The sequence below is a fragment of the Vigna angularis genome, chromosome 3, assembly GCF_016808095.1.
Source record: "Vigna angularis cultivar LongXiaoDou No.4 chromosome 3, ASM1680809v1, whole genome shotgun sequence".
Classification (NCBI taxonomy): domain Eukaryota; kingdom Viridiplantae; phylum Streptophyta; class Magnoliopsida; order Fabales; family Fabaceae; genus Vigna; species Vigna angularis.
Window position 1 is genome coordinate 37721183 of NC_068972.1, and position 15490 is coordinate 37736672.

At 33.3% G+C, this 15490-nt stretch overlaps 1 protein-coding gene across 1 annotated transcript; it reads right to left on the reverse strand.

Annotated features, from left to right (window-relative positions):
* Nucleotides 1-8069: 8069 nt before the first annotated feature.
* Nucleotides 8070-12166, reverse strand: LOC108326590 (calcium-binding protein CBP). Its single transcript, XM_017560176.2, has 5 exons — nucleotides 11383-12166; nucleotides 9796-9842; nucleotides 9501-9676; nucleotides 8921-8939; nucleotides 8070-8391 (listed from the first exon to the last, which is right to left on the reverse strand). Exons 1-5 carry the CDS (start codon nucleotides 11903-11905, stop codon nucleotides 8287-8289), a joined length of 870 nt encoding a protein of 289 aa, XP_017415665.1. The 5' UTR covers nucleotides 11906-12166; the 3' UTR covers nucleotides 8070-8286.
* Nucleotides 12167-15490: the final 3324 nt, after the last annotated feature.

Below are 15490 nucleotides of genomic sequence, written 5' to 3' on the forward strand. Positions count from 1 at the left end.
TTTCCTTCCGCCTGGCACTGCAACTCGATGAATACCAAGAGTGCTCCTTCGACATTCTCTTCGAACAACCACAAGCACTACACCCAGCTGCGTCGCAAAACTACAACTTCGACCTCCTACTTTGAATCGAACAAAGAACGCGCACCCTCCCACTTCGAATCGAACAAAGAACGCGCACCCTCCAACTTCGAATCGAACAAAGAACGCGCACCCTCCAACTTCGAATCGAACAAAGAACGCGCACCCTCCCACTTCGAATCGAACAAAGAACGCGCACCCTCCCACTTCGAATCGAACAAAGATACACCTGATTTTTGGATCCAACTTAGGATCCCATTTTTGGCCTCTCACGCGAACCCTAATATTAAAAACCCTCAATTTCTTCCCTCAATCTCATGTGCATTCGTCAATTAAAACCTGTTGGCCTTGAATTTTTTCAAATTTCCTAGTATGCCCTTACCCAAAACTGAATAATCAGACGTGCATACCAATTATTTAATACAAAAACCGTTTTAAATGCCACGTCTGATTAGCTACTGCACTCAACCATGCCACCTAACCAATACCGTAACGGCCGTTTGTCCAAATTAACGGCAGGCCTGTAATTGATTCAATTTTACAAAAACAAGGACTCAATTGATACGCCGAAAATGACGAGGACCTATTTGAAATTCATGACCAAAATAGGGACCTACGGAGACATTAAACCTTAATTATATATTAGATGGTATTAGCACCCGAACACATTCGTCCAATCACAATTCTCTTTAATTAGGTATCCAAAATTAATGTAATTCTTAGAATATTTGCTTCTTTTTTCTAAAAATCAAACTAAACAAACAAATATGAAATAATAAGAAAAGTATTTTTAAAATTTTTATTTGGACTCAACAAGCTAGTTGTAGGTTGAAATTCTTTTAATTTTGAAATTTTAATATTTTTAAAATCTTTACTTGAAAAATTTTAACTATCAATTAAATTCAAAACTTAATATGATAATTAAATTTCTAAATTTTAAATGAATACAAATTTCAATTATTCAGTAAATTCAAGATTTAATATGATAACTAACTTTTTTTAAAATTTTAAATGAATAAATTTAATTATCAAATAAATTCAAAACTTAACATGATAATTAAAATTATTAAATTTTAAATAAATAAAAAGTTTAATCATCAAATAAGTCCAAGAATTAGCATTCATAATTTTTGTTTTGTAAAAACTTATAAAATAAAGTATTAAAGTTGATAGGTGTATTAATATAATGAGACTAAGTGTAATATTTTAAAATAACTCAATATTATAAATAAAAGTTTCTAAACTAGTCTCATTACTTAAAACACAGTTTATCTCTCTAAAACTCTTTCTCTCAGTTTTCTCTACCTTCTCTCTACACTTTCTTACTCTCTGATTATATGTTTGACGATCGAAAAGTTCCTACGTGATCACCGCTAAGTTGTCTTCAATATCCATCGATCAATTTCAGTAATAGAGCAAGTAAGTTTTTATCCCTTTTTCTCCTTCTATTCTTGGGCTTTGATCTTACATGTAAATATGTTTTTGCATGTACAAGAAGGGTTTTTCCTAAAACTTTTAGTCAATTTGAGGTTTTAAGGTTCCTTTCCAATCATCAATTGGTGATGTATAGGTATTTCTAGAGTTTTCCTTGCAGTAGGAGCAACGATCGGGTGTTAGAGAGCCGGGGTAGTTCTAACTAAGATAAGGGAAACTAGAGTTTTCTTTAATTGATAGTTGTGGTGTAAGTTTGATCTTTATTTGTGTATTAAACTCAGTTGGTGTAATTTTTGTTGTTGTGCTAGTTTTAACTACTTTAATTGAGTATATTTGAGTGGTTAATGATGAAATGCTAAGATGAGGTATATTGGATGATATTTTGGTATGGATTTGTATGTAAATATATTGCATTACTGATTTGAATGTGTGTTGTAATGTTTATGGAATAAGGAGTTGAAAATCTAGGAGTTTTGGTAGTTAAAATGGGGGTTTTTGATGTGCATCTGAGTAAGATAGTGTTTGGTTGGAGAAATCTGGTATTGTTGGTTTATTTGTATGTCATTTGAAGTTTGTTAGCATCATGAGTCGGTATAAATCTGCTTAGGAAACTTGGTATGGGTCAATATGATTGTTTTAGAAGGTTGAAGTTCAAATAAGGGGGTTTTGACAAGTGAATTTTGATATAAGAGTTAGGAAGGAAAATTAGAGGTTTGGGGGTTAGTTATTTGGTATTTTAGAATTGGTTTTGATGTTGAAATGGAGGAAATATGATAAAATAATGTTTGGTGGTTGATATATGGAGTTTAATTTGGTTTGGAACTAGTTTTTAGGGGTTTGGACTAGTGATAATTTGAATAAATGGTTTTGTGCCCAAATAGAAAATTTTGGGTGTGTTAGTAAGTCATTTTTCACTTGTTAGAGTTCTAAGTTACTTAAAAATGAGCTAGAAATTGTAGAATTCAATTTTGGTCTCTAAAGTGAGGTTTTGATTAAGTTTGGATTGAAATCTTGTGATTAATCAATTTAAAATAAGTTTAAGTTGGTTTAGAAACGTTTATTTAGGTATATTTGAGTCTAGAATACAATATAGGGGTGTTAGACGTTGGAAAATATGCATAGGATAGGTCATGAGGAGTTGAGGGATGCAAATTCTGCAGATTTAATGTTGCAGAACTATGTAGTCTTGTCGAGCGAACTCCCCACTGAGCTAGCAAAACACTTCTAGCTGAGCGAACTCCCCGCTGAGCAAGAGGTGAGTGAGCAGAACCCACTGTTTCTGTTTTCGCACAGCGAGTCTTGGTGCGCAGAGCGAGTGGGCTTTAGCTAAGCGAACAAACTTAGTGGTTGAGCGAAAATATTAGATTTTCAACTAAGCTTTTATATATTTTCTTAGAGTGAGTGTGTTCAATGTATGGCATTGTTTGAATGGTTGATTTATAATAATTATTTTGAAATATGAATTGATTTATAATGTTGTATGGAAATAAAGTTATGAATATGATTATGTATGAGATGTGATAATGATGTTAAAATAATGTGAGGTGTGAATTTCAAGTATCATGTGAGAAAGGAATTCCAAGGAGGAATATCCAAAGTTGGTTATGTTGTGTTATGTATTGAAGTAGGAACTCCTAGATTGGGGAATGATCCTGACACTCTCAGTAACCTTATTTCATGTAGAGATGGGTGATTATGTCGTGGAGAGTAGCAGGAGGTCCTAGTTTATGATCACTGGTTAGGGTCATATATGTTTGATGGATTAACCTTGGTGTATGGTTGAGGATGTGGTTATTGTTATTTCTGAGCAAGGTTGCTCCACCATACACGGGTGCAGGTTCCTTATGAGTCCAACGTCAATGCATTTATCCGATAGTAAAGGTTTCAAAGTTGAAGGAATTAGTTTCTGTGTTGCTTGATTTATAATATGCATGTGTATTGTGTTTGTTCTTTTTAAATGTATGTATAATCTTTTGACACTTTAGTTTACCCTTGCTTTTGTGTTGTGTGTCTTTGGTATGTGGTTTCTCTTTTGCAATGATCACCTTATGGTGTGAGCTTAGGTGTTATCTCCGGGGAGCAGGTGCTAGTTGGTAGCGGAACTGAAGTTTAGAGTAGGACGTTCCTACCTTTCCTTCTGTTTTAAAAGTTTTCTTTTGTTTCATTGTAAGACATATTTTTATAGTATGTCTGTAGTATACATATAAAGTTTTCTATTATAAATTATTTATGGATAATTGTAATAGGAATTTATATGTTTTCCTTGAATTAACTGTTGTGTAATATCAATATTTATGATGTATCCTATAGTAGTTAAATACTATGAAAAATTGGGATGTTACAATTTTTAATAATATTGTAAAATTTTATAATTTATAATTTTGATTTTAAAAGAATTGTGTAAAATATAGATGGTAATTAAAAATAGGGGTAATAATGGAATAGAATGTATGTGGAGTGGGTAAAAACGGAACAAGGAGGGATGAATGTAAGAATATATTAGGTGTCAATAATCTTGTGGTGTAAAAAGTAAACGTGAGGTGTAAGGAGCAAGTGAAATGTGTAGCCCATATCTGATCTATTCTTCTCAATAAACAATTTTTTATTATTATTTAATTTTATTATATTTTTATTATTTAATTTTATTATTATTTTTTTTACTCATTTTATTACTTATTCTTTTAAATTACTTCCGAAATAATATATTTTATAGTAAAAGAGTTTTAAATTTTCTAAAATTAAATAAATTACTCTTCTTTTTTCTTACCGAAATCCATTATAAAGAATATATGTAAGTCCTGGGTTCTGGAGTTTGGTATAATAATTTCTGTATATTTAATTTTTGTAAATATAGGTTTCTTTCCCGTCAATCCCTAAGAAATGAAATAGTTGAACTCATTTAAGTAGGCCTCATCAATTCATCCGTGTTAGGTTGAAATAATAAAGTTCAACAACTCCATAATAATGGAGAAACTCGTACAGAACCTTTTTCAAAAATAAAATAAAATTTGGTCAACTTATTTGTGATTATTTGGTTTATAAAAGCGTTAGGTGTTGTAAAATCCCTGAAAATAACGAAGTAATGGTAGTCTAAAAATAGTGAAACTAATATTATACGATTTTATTATAAATAGTTTTATTTATAAAAAGTTTTATTATTTTAAAACCTATCATCTCTCTAGAAATCACTTTTTTAGAGTTCTTTATCCTTTCTTTAAGAGTTCTTGATCTCAAGTCATCTATTTGATGATCAGGAGGTGCCTAGACGATCACGACGTCAAGGTCTACAACCTCAATCGATCAATTTGTTATTTAGAGCAAGTAAGTCAAAAACCATTTTCTTTGGTATTTTAGGGTTCTTGATAATGCACGACGTTTATGTTTTGCATGAATCAAGACTCTCTCTTTTTTGTCTCTTGGTTCAATTGAGGTTCTAAGGTTTCTCTTTAATCGTCAATCAGTGATTTGTAGGTGTTCCTTTTTAGAAATTCCTTGCTGTGCAAGTCTCGGTCGGGGTATTTCTAGAGCTGTGCGAGTTGGATAGAGGTAAGGAAAGTTAGATAACTGTTTTTAATTAAAGTGTGTGGTATAAGTTTAATGGTATATGACCACTAAACTATTTGGATGAAAAATGTTATTGTGTTAGTGATAATTGAACTAATTTGGTGATATTGATGATTTGAGTGATAATGAATGTTGTATACATGTTAATCTGTTGTATGTATGTTTGTGATGATGAAATTTGATATTGATGAAGTGAATTGTGTTAATTGTATTGTTGAAGGAAAATATTAATACTAGTTGAACAGGATTTGGTTGAAATTGGGGTTTTGAGTAGAAAATTGGTGAGCAAGAGTAGGTGAACTGTTTTGAGGTACTAGAGATTAGTTATGAACTGGTTTGATGCAGGTTGAACATCTTGGAAGTGGTAGAAATCTAAATTGTCAGTAGATAATGAGGATGCAGTATAGTCTATTTGTGTTAGAACTCAATTTGAAGGAAGTGAAGTGGTGAAAATTGGAGTTTGGAGTTTTGTGTGCAAATGGTTAGTTTAGGTAGTTTTGGTAAGTCATTTGGAACTTGTTAGAGCCCATAATTTACTTGAAATTGTGTCACAAATGGTAGAATTCAATTTGGGTCCCTAAGATGAGTTTTTGGGTGAGATTTTGAGTTTCTTTGTTTAGATTTAGGTTAGAAGTGTTTAGACAATCTTGGTTAAGTATAATTAGGTATATAATACAATCTAGAAGAGTTACAAGTTGGGAAAAATAGTTGGAATTGATAAACTTGGTGTAGGTTGCGTAATTATGCAGATTTGGTGTTGCAGAATTATGCAGACTCGCTGAGCAAGTGGATTCGTTGAGCGAGTGGATTCGCTGAGCGAGTGGATTCGTTGAGCGAGTAGTGATAGAGGTGGGTTGTTTGTCTAAGGACATTCACTAAGTGAATGGTGTGCGCTGAGCAAATTGTTGGGGTCTGGGAGCATTGTCAGTTTTATTTGCTTAGCGAATGACGTGCGCTGAGCGAATGGTCCAGGTTTTAGTTTACTCTTTTCTTATTTGTTCTTGTTTGATTTAAAAGATGTGGTGAATTACTTGGGACTATGTATGAGTACGTAATGGATTTTATAATCATCAAAGACTTGAGTTGTGATTCAAATGGAAGTAAAGTATGGTTTCAAAGTATGATTTCAAGTGGTGTGGAAGAGAATTCCAAGGAGGAATTTCTTAGTGATTGTTTCAAAGGTTGTGAGTATGAATATGGGAAACTCAGTCTTGAAGTTTATCCTGACATTCTAATGATCACCTATTCTCAAGTAGAGAGGGGTGAAGCATGTCGTGAGAATAGCAGGAGGTCCTAGTCTAAGGGCTTTTTCTTGGCGTAAGGTGAGTGATAACGAATTAACCTTGTGTGGTAGCTTGGGGTGGGCCAGCTCTTTCACCACAACAAGTACACGAACTACCATAGCTACATATTCATACTAATCTAGATAATTAAGTCTAAGGTCTTTACAGGTTAAGATGTTTGGAATGATGTATGTGATATAAATAATTTATGTATGTTATGTTATAAATGTGATATGATTTCTTTGGTTTCTAGCTTATCCTTGCTCCTGTGTTGTATGTTGTGTGTTGTTTTCTCTTTTGCAATGATCACCTTAACCGGTGTGAGCTTAGAGAGGACATTTTTCAGGAGATTCAATGTTTGGTTGAAGAAAAAAACAATAGGATTTTTGGTTCGTCAAGGATAAGATCTCTCGTACTAGTAGTCTCAAATTACTTGTAAGTTCTCATTTATTTACGTCTTATTTTAGTAGTCTTATACTATTAGAATGAGATGTTATAGATTTCAACACTAGTCCAACAACTAACAATTTTTTCTTATTTATGATAATAAAAAATAATTTTTTTTGGGATTTATTATTTAAAATAATGGGTAGAAATTAAGTTCAAATAAATTATGAGTAAATAATTAGTTTAAATAAAATTATTATTATCATTATAAAATATAAATTATTATTTAAAATAGAAAATTAAAATTAAAATTATATTAAAATATTTTTTAAAATGAATTAAGTAATAATTTGAACTGGTAATACTGTATATTTCCTGTATTCTCTTCCGCTATGAAAGAGAAGCTCAATCCCTCTCTATCGAAACCACTGCAAACAAACAATTTTGACACCTACATTATTTTCCTCTGTGAATAAGGTAATATATAGTGGTACAAAACATAGGTGTGTGGGACCAACAAAATCGGTATATGGAAACATAATGGCTATAAAACTTATCTTTTCCATTTATTTTTATTGATTTCAATATGTAAATTTGTTATTCGGTTCATTTTAGTAAAAATGTAATATAGTTATTTATTTATCGTTTATTGTCAAACACGTGTTCCGATATTAGTCCCCATGACTAGTCAAAGGTAAGACGTGTATTTTTCTAACAAAAAAGAATTGCATTAACATAAATTACTAATCAATTCATAAACTATAATTACATTTGTATTTAATGTTTATATGTAATACATTGACGAATTAAATATCTCTTAATATTATCAATCAGTTAAAGTCATCTGAGATCCATATTTTATTTTATTTTTTTACAAAAAAGCAACAAGTTTAAAATTCATAATCAAATATGTCTACAGAATATAACCAACATCATTTCACTTTGTCTCTATGCGATATATTTATAACATGAAAAGAAAACATTTATGTAATTATTTTGTATAATATACAGAAAACTAGCATGAAATTCTCTAAAATTATTTCCTTAAAAAATTGTAAATGATTGTGTACCTATTTCTGTCTATATGGAAGAAGGATAACGATGCAGTGCAGCATGACAACATTTTGAAATTCATTGAATTTTTTTTATCATATCACGGATAAATATTTTAAAACATAATTAACATAAATGTTTTTGCATATGTAATAAAGTAATTATAAAGGATAATAGAGTACCAAGTACTCTTGACTCTTTGAAGAAAATCAGAGAGGTTATCTTGTAAATAAATATAGCCTAATTATTATCTGGTGATATGTATTAGCATTAGAAGGGAATCTCATTTTTCTGGCTTCATTCACAAACAGCAGCCCCCAAAGAAAAATTTACTAAGAGGCAGAAAACATAGTGTTTAATTATTTATAAAGTAAACAAGAGAGGAATACTAGCATATTTAAAGGCATGCAATAGTAAAGCAATTCAACCACACATTTTCAAACCAAATACAGAGCTTGGCCATACCCAACCACACACCATTACTTTCCTAGGCTATTAGGAATGGCAGGACTGTCAGCATAAAGGCTTCATAGGAGAAGGTTGCAGAGCCCGTATACGCAGTATCTTTCTCCTTGAATTTATCAGTTAGTCCCTGCAATAGGAAATTGGATAAATAAATTCAATTAGATGCATCCCTTTGATTTCAATTTTTCAAATTTAGCCGTTTCATTAGACAAAAATTTGTGATTCACACTAAGAAATAGGACCAAGTTGAATATGTTTCAATAATCATCTAAATAAAACAGTAAATTTCACGAAAAGGATCATATGCTTTTGCAAAGATTACTATCTTAGAGTCAACTTATCTAAGAAACAGTATATTCATGTCTCATTTGTCAGCCTGTGATAATAGTTATAAAACTTATCCAAGACGTACCGAACACTGCTAATTTTTACTGACCAAGATCAACAAAAAAACATTGGCAATAAAGCAAATTTTTAAAAGGTTATGTATCGTTTGAGTAAATATGCATGCAGTTTGATAATGCCGCAGCACCGCTATCACTAGAATTGTCATTTTACTTCTGTTTATTTCGGATTTCGGTATCAGATGAGAACAATTAGATGTTTATTTGCACAAACTAAAGAATAATAAATAAATCAATGATTTGTTTGCTCACCTTAACAGTAAGACAACACCTGCATCAGTAAACATGGAAAGAAATCAGTTTATATATTCAAGTTATACACACACAACACAACACAACAAGAAAAAAGTAAGCACAATGTTCCTGTAAAGAGAAATTTTACTGTAAGTTGCTCCATTTTAAATCTGGAAAATGCAGTTCCTTAACTAACAATATATAACAAATTAAAAATAGAAGAGTCTAAGCCTATTGTACAAGGACGATGCTCTGTCTTTTCGGTCATAGTAAGGCAAAACATTGGACTTTTAACAAAAAAAAAATAGAAGAGATATCGAGGGGAGGATCCACTAAGTGGATATGGTTTCTCCAAAGTGAACAACTTATTTAACATGATAAAGTAAATGACCTCATGATCGGAAAATCAATAGCTGAAATTATAGACATGTACATAACAAACCATCGTCAATTTACTGAAGCATTAATTGTCAATTTTCTACTCAACACTAAAACTACTTATTTTATCCTTACTTCAGATGAGCTAAATTTTGATTTTCATAATATAAAATAAATTTGTATCCAGAATAAAAAGACAAGATTTGTAGGAATGTTATACTCGATGAAGTTGTCATATTCTATAGCCTTGCTTTTTCCCCCAGTTTTGTCAAACTTTGAAACCAGCAAATCCAATACTACAGGAGAAACAGCATAACCCAAACTCAATAGAGCATCTCGCAACTCATTGGAATCGATTTTTCCACTTCTGTCCTTGTCAAATCTCTCAAAAATGGACTGCAACAAATATCGGTGAGTTAGAAGAATAACTTTCCAATTTAAAGACAGGATAATTGGCAAACTTGAAAAATCATAATTAACAGTGAATAAAAGTAAAAGGGGAAAAGGACATATACCCTCCAGTTCTGCAGACTGTAAAATAGAGATGTGAATTCCTTGGGTCCTGCAATGCATTATGACGAAGTCAAAAGTTGAAAAACTTTCCTTTAATTTAATCATATTAGTAATACCAAACATTACGAACTATTATTTACTATCTATAATAAGAGAAGAGTGACGGTAACAAAACTGCTCCAACACTTTGCCTGCTACAATCTTAAATAATTTATTACGGAGTTGCTAGAAATTTCAGATAGACTATACAGTTTCAAAATAATTTTTCAAGTTTAAAAAAATTTATTCAAGAGGGCACATGATTTTCCAAACCAAATCCTTACAGTCAACATCAAATCAACAGTACGAAATAAAATTTTAACGGGTGAGACCCAGTAATTTTTCAGAACCATTTAATCGTTCAAAAGATATAGTCGAACTAAAAGAAAGTCATGACATAGGGCCACTATACCCACGTCAAGTAATCACGTTGGAAAATGATACTTGAACAACCATTTTTGACAACATTTAGACACGCGCATACGTGTCTAAATTTGAGTGATCCAGTTGGAAAAATTAAATGAAAATGGACCACTCAAATTTAGACACGTGTGCGCATGTCTAAATATTGTCAAAAATAGTTGTTCAAGTGTCATTTTCCAATCACGTTAGCCAACTTTTTAACCTTAATTGTATTACACTTTTCCAATATAAGTTTAATATTAATATCTCTACGTGTATGGCTTCTATTGGAAACAAAAATCTTCTTGCTCTATTTATCTTTTGTTTCAAAATTGTATTCAAGATAAGATTAATTATTATTTTACCAATTATAGCCTTAGAGTTTACCAACTTTTAAATATTTTAAGTGAAAAATGAAATTGTGTGGGCAATTATAAATTAGTCAACAAATTTTTCATGGAAGTATAAATGTAAAGCTACTATTATGCATTTATTGTGAAATAATAACAAACTTTTTCCACATTTTGTTGTTTCCATATTTAAAAAACCCTTAGCTCCTTTTATAAGTTGTTTGTTTTATTAGTATATTTGAAAGCATTTAACCCCACTGCAATACTCTAACTACTTTAAAGAAAGCACTTGAATACAAATTCTATTTTCTAAAGTTCGTAATTTTCAGTAAAACAAAATTCGCTTAAAATAAATGACCAGTTAACTTAATGACATTAAAAAAGTATCTGAACCACTAGTGAGTGCTACTAATTATACAAGTCAACAGTGGTACAACAATCTATGAAATGGTTAATTAAACCACGCTTCACCAATTAGTAATTAATTAATTAAGTTAATTTAATATTATTAAATTTCCATAAACCAGACGCGGAAATAAAGCAACCAGCACATAGAGTGGATCCTTCGTGCTACCAAGAAGGTGCTCCCTCGAAAAGTCATATACCCAAAATTAAACTGGCAAGCCACAACGCGTAAAAAAATAACTGCATTCGCATTCAAAGCACACGACACGCGTTTCGCATGCAGGTAAACTAAAACGCGCAAATAACAAAACGACAAAACAAAAAAAACAAACACCGGCGCAGCTTAGCACCGTGCGCCGGAAAACCTAAAATTTTCAAGAGTTGAAATGGTACCTATCTTCTTGACGTTGGAATTGGTAAAGTGATACATGAGAAGATGAACGGTCCTGAGGCTGAAGCTTTGGTTATAGGAAGACAACGCTCTCTGCAATTCTTTGTCGTCGATGAAGCCGCTTCCGTCTTGATCCGCAATCTGGAAGCACGCCACTATGCTCGGGTCCGTGCCCGGCGGAAAGGCCGACGGAACCAGCGACGCGAACGGGCTCCCGTAAGACGCTGCTGGAGGATAACCTCCTCCGCTGCCTTGGGAGTGGGACCCCTCCTTCGGTGGTTTGCTGTAAGGAGCCGCGTAGGGAGCGGACGGCTGGCTGTAGGGGGATGCGCTGTAGGATTGGCCAGACGACGGAGCGCCGTAGGACTGGCCGGACGGAGGGGCGCCGTATGATTGCGACGGCGGAGGAGCACCGTATTGTGATGGCGGAGGAGCACCGTATTGTGATGGCGGAGGAGCACCGTATTGTGACGGCGGAGGGGCACCGTAGCCGTAGCCAGTGGGCTGGTTAGGGTAGCCGGACATGTCGAAGGGAATTTGAGTGAGAAAAGTTGGATGTTACGATTTGGTGAAGAAAAGGACGGAGATGAAAGTGTTTGATGTTTGGAGTACGAATTCACCTTACTGTTTAGTTTATATTTGCAGGACCGGTTTTGGCGTGTTGCCACTTGCGTGTGCAAAATTTAGCATGGTATCTTTTTTTTACGGAGTTTTAGAAATATGTAAAAATGTATATTTTTGTGCTGGTTTAATAAGTTTTTTTTTTTTACTTAATAAATTACCACATTTTTCTTTTAGTTCCTCTTAATTTTTTTTATGTTTAATTTTTTTTAATGTGTGCACCATTTGTTTTCTAAGTTGGTAATGTATAATTTACTTTTATGGAAATTTTATTGGTACTAGTAGATAGAAATGAAGATTGATAGGATGATAAAAATTTAACCTGAATTAGTATATTATACTTAAGAAACTTAAATTTGTCTTATTTTTTCATAATTTAGAATACAAAAATATATTACTCAATTATGTTTACCATTGTATATATTTATGTTTGAAAATTTAAGTGAAAATCTAAATTTTACATTAAATAAAAATGAAAAATTACAAGTTATATATGGATAAATATTCATTAATTTATTATTTTAAAGTTTTGGATCTATGAATATTTTTTTTTATTACATTCATGTTTTGTATTTAAAACTAGAATGAGAAAATAAAAAATTAACTGGTTAACTTAAAAGAATGAAAAGACAAAATAGAAAAGAAGAGCTTACGAGAAAATGAAAGTTGTCATGTCCCTTAAAGAAAACATAGACAAGTGTTAATAGAATCGCTAACATCCGAAGTGTTTTTCTAAAAAAAAAAGTGATCTATTTATATTTCTAAGAGTGTTTTAGAAAATGAAATTATTTTTCTAAAAAATAATTTACTTGCGATGCAAATACTTCCTAAATGAAATGAAATTCTAACCTTATTACATTTAAAGTAAATTGAGGGAATATTTTAATTTCATAATTCAAAAGACAATGATGATTAAATTATTAAGAGAATTCAATGTTGAAGAGAATTCTTTCACAAATTTAAAAACACTTGTAAAGGTAAAAGTCTTATTAAAATGCCCATATCAAAATAAAATGTTTCATTTCTTTTTATTCATACGAAAAAAAATTCTTTCAAAAACAATTTATTTGAAAAGATTTTTGTCTTTTCCATTCCTCCAAAATTTCTTAAAATGAAATGAACTCCATCATCTGAACAGGAGGAGTTTTTCCAAATAAGAGGAAATTTTAGAAACTTGTCTTTAAAGATCTTATTCCGAAAGGTTTTAGTAGGGGTAAAAGACTAGTATTTATCTTTTCATTATGACAAAGTTCATTGTAGATAGTTTTTTTAGTATAAAAATCTTTACAAAAATTAAAAAGGTAAATAGTCCCTCAATAATATTTTGTTTTAGTACAAGGAGAAAAATAATACAGTTTCATTAAAATATTTTTAATTGCATCAATTAATTCTTTTTTTCAATAAACACATTTGATAATTGTTAAATATTAATGTGTTTGTCAACACTCAATTTCGTCCGGATTGACTAAATAATTTGTTTTATTGTTTTACCCTCATAAAAGGAAAAATTAAAAAATGTGTGTATATAAAAAGAAAAATATATATAATAATAAAAAAAAAAGAAGAAGAATAGAGGACGTCCGTCCCAAGCGCCCATCTAGCGCTCCAATTGTTGAACGCTCGTTCATCTTCCACTGTAGTTATAGGACGAGCGTTATTAGTCGTTCTCGAGGATCGTTCGTCCTCTGCATGGCGCGATCGTTCGTCCTCCATTGAGCGCGTTCGGTTCTTCCCACTGTTGCTGTGGCCGCTCGTCCAAACGGTTCAACCGTTCGTCCTCAACCGTTCGGCCTAGCAGTTTGATCAGGCGCTCGTCAAAACAGTGACCGTTCGTCCTTCCCCACTGTGGCCGCTCGTCCAAACAGTGACCGTTCGTCCTTCCTCACTGTAGCCGCTCGTCCAAACAGTGACCGTTCGTCCTATGCCTATTGCGAACGTTCGTCCTCATCTTAAAGCGTTCGTCTAGGTCTGTTCAACCGTTCGGCATTTCGTTTCCTCTGGACGTTCGTCATCAACCGTTCGGCCTGACAAGTTTACCGTTCGGTCGTGTTTCGTGTTAGTGAACGTTCGGTCTTGTTTTGTGTTAGTGAACGTTCGGTTTTGAAGTTATTTTATTCTCATTTGAGCGTTCGGTCTTGGTGACTGATGATTAGAGTTCGGTTGTGGACGTTCGTTATTGGTGTATGAGTGGTAATTAGCGTGCGGTTTTGAACGTTTGGTCACTTACGTATTAGTGGCATTCGTTCTTGATTTGGCTTTGTTCTCAGTTTTAGCGAGCGTCCATGGTCACCACTCGGTCTTATATTCGGTTTGAATCTTAAGAGTTCGGTCTCTGGAGTAGTGATTTGTGAGCGTTCGGTTTTCTTTGGTTGACCTTCGTGGACGTTCGTTCTTTTCTACTGTTTGCGTTCGGCTTGTATCAGTTGTTTTACCTTACGAACGTTCGGTATGGGCGTTCGTTCATTTTCGTGAACGGTCGTTTGTTTGCGTTATTGACCGAGCGTCCATAAAGTTGGTGGCTACATTTAATATTGGTCTAAGATTTCCATCAAGGGTTCCCATCTCCAACATCACCATCCAGCATGCACAGAGGAGGAAGCAACCACACGCACAGGGTGTCCACAGTATGAAGAAGAAGACAAGATTGAGGGGCCCTCACCCTATTTTCTCACGGCCAAAAACTGTAGCTCAGCATGCAAAGAAAAGAGGATCACGGGAGGAATTCTGAACAGATTGGGAGGCTCACAGGTTCTGAGATTTGGCTATAAAAGAAAGCAAGCAGCAGAGGAAAAGGAAAAAAAAAAACATCTTTTTTGGGCTTTTGATCACTCCACAGATTCAGAGAATCCTTCTATTTTCCAGTGCTTCCTTTTCACTCATCAAAATCCAGCTCAAACTTCCAGTTCGACCTCTCTCTGTCCCTAAAGGAACCATCCCGGTGTACCTCACCATCGTCCTTTCCCTCATCATTCCGCATTAACTTCTTCATCCTTACACCACCTCGGGACCAACTTCATTCCAGCTCCCAGCCCGTAACCAATCAACCACACCTCACGGCCAACGCCTGTTATACCCGTACCTCCCTACCATCACTTCACAGGCGTTTTTGTTTATCCCCTCAAACCTGCATGAAATAGGATCCAACAATCTAATCAAAAGGGAACAAGAGACATCTCTCCGAGAAGAGAGGAGAAGGAGAATCCAAGAGGAGAAACGTCTTAAAGCTGCGCGGGTATGTTCTTTATCTAAACTCTCAGCTTTTTCTGTGTGAACGCATGCCCTCTGTTTAAATATGAACGAATGAGGTTGAGCATGAATAGATGATGTCGTATGTATGAAAGATGTTTGATCAGTACGTACTAGTTTGCTTCACCTGTGACTTCACGTGTCGATCAAGAACACACACCAAAATGTAATTTCAATATCCACTAGATTCACTAAGTGTAAGTAATAATAGTTGAAACATGCGAGAACTGAAAGGCAGCCATA